General features: G+C 74.3%; 1 protein-coding gene across 1 annotated transcript; it reads left to right on the plus strand.

The window, feature by feature from the left end:
• Positions 1-427: 427 nt before the first annotated feature.
• On the plus strand, positions 428-1,321 carry PDCD1 (programmed cell death 1; the record flags this gene model as incomplete). Its single annotated transcript, XM_004695840.2, has 2 exons — positions 428-1,024; positions 1,221-1,321. Coding segments are annotated over 2 exons (698 nt in total), but the record flags the coding sequence as incomplete, so codon positions are not given.
• Between the last annotated feature and the right edge of the window lie 15 nt (positions 1,322-1,336).

Here is a 1,336-nt window from a genome sequence, read left to right on the forward strand (position 1 = left end):
CCGGCCCGACCCAGTGTGGACTCAGCACAGCTGTCCTGCGGTGCCGTCTGTGCTGGGGCCCAGGGTGGGTGTGTGGGCGCGGAGCAGAGCTGCCCAGCAGGGGCCCGCAGGGCCGTGTGCTCAGGGCACGGGCAGCCCCACTGCCCCGGACCACAGCGGGCTCGCAGGTGACGCCCCCGTGTCCAGCCAGCCGCAGCGCCTTGTGGGCAGCTGCGGGGATGCCAGGGCCGTGAGGGCTGGCCTGCACGTGCTGAGGGCCGGGCGTCTCTGCGGGGCCCAGCGGCGGGCAGCAGGACATCTCCCGGTGCCAACTGGCCGGCGCGTCCCAGCCCCCAGTCTCCGGCGAGGCGTGGACGGCTCACACTGGCCAGGGCCAGCCCTGCAGGGGTGCTGGCGGCCGAGTCCTGGCTCAGAGCTTGTCCTGCAGGGGGCGCCGGGCAGGGGGCCCGTCTGTCTGTGGGAACCCCGGGGTCGGGTCCCCACTGCTGGCGCAGGGCCAAGAGCGCCAGGCAGGTGGCCGGGGGCAGGCTGGACAAGGAGCAGCCCGGCCAGGCGCCAGGGGCCAGGGTCACGGGGCCGCCAGGGCTGCGGACAGTCCTTGGCACCGGTGCTCTGTCCCCAGGCGCGCCCGCCGGACCCAGCGGCCCCCCCACCATCTCCCCGGCCAGGCTCTCGGTGCCCGAGGGCGGCAACGCCTCCTTCACCTGCAGCCTGTCCCACGACGCCCTTCCGACGCCCCACGACACCCAGCCGGCGCCCCGCGACACCCAGCAAGCGCGGCTCAACTGGTACCGCCTGGGCCCCGGCAACCAGAGCAGCAAACTGGCCGCCTTCCCGGAGGACCAGCACCAGGCTGGCCAGGACTGGCGCTTCCGCGTCACGCCGCTGCCCGGCGGCCGGGACTTCCTGCTGACCCTGGTGGGCGCCCGGCCCCACGACAGCGGCACGTACCTCTGTGTGGCCATCTACCTGAACCCCAGGGTGCACTTCTCAGAGAGCCCCCACATCAAGCTCACCGTGACGGGTGAGCGGCGGCCCGCGGCGGGGGCTGGGCTCGTGCCGGGCTCCGTCCCACGCCCCTGAGCTGGACACACCCTCAGACGCCCTTGTTCTGCAGGAGGACACTGCCCAGGGGGGCCCTGGGGCACAGGGGGAGGAGGTGGCAGGACCCCAACTCCCCACCCCCAAGTTCTGGCCCTGAGTCTAGCCTCTGCCTCCAGAGCGAGCCCCCCAGACGCCCACCGAGCGCCCCAGCCCTACGCCCTGGCCTGCCGGCCCGTCGCGGAGCCTGGTGGTCAGCGTGGCCAGCGTGCTGGCGGCCGTCCTGCTGCTGCTG

The sequence above is a fragment of the Condylura cristata genome, unplaced genomic scaffold (assembly GCF_000260355.1).
Source record: "Condylura cristata isolate star-nosed mole 26May11 unplaced genomic scaffold, ConCri1.0 scaffold01451, whole genome shotgun sequence".
Lineage (NCBI taxonomy): Eukaryota > Metazoa > Chordata > Mammalia > Eulipotyphla > Talpidae > Condylura > Condylura cristata.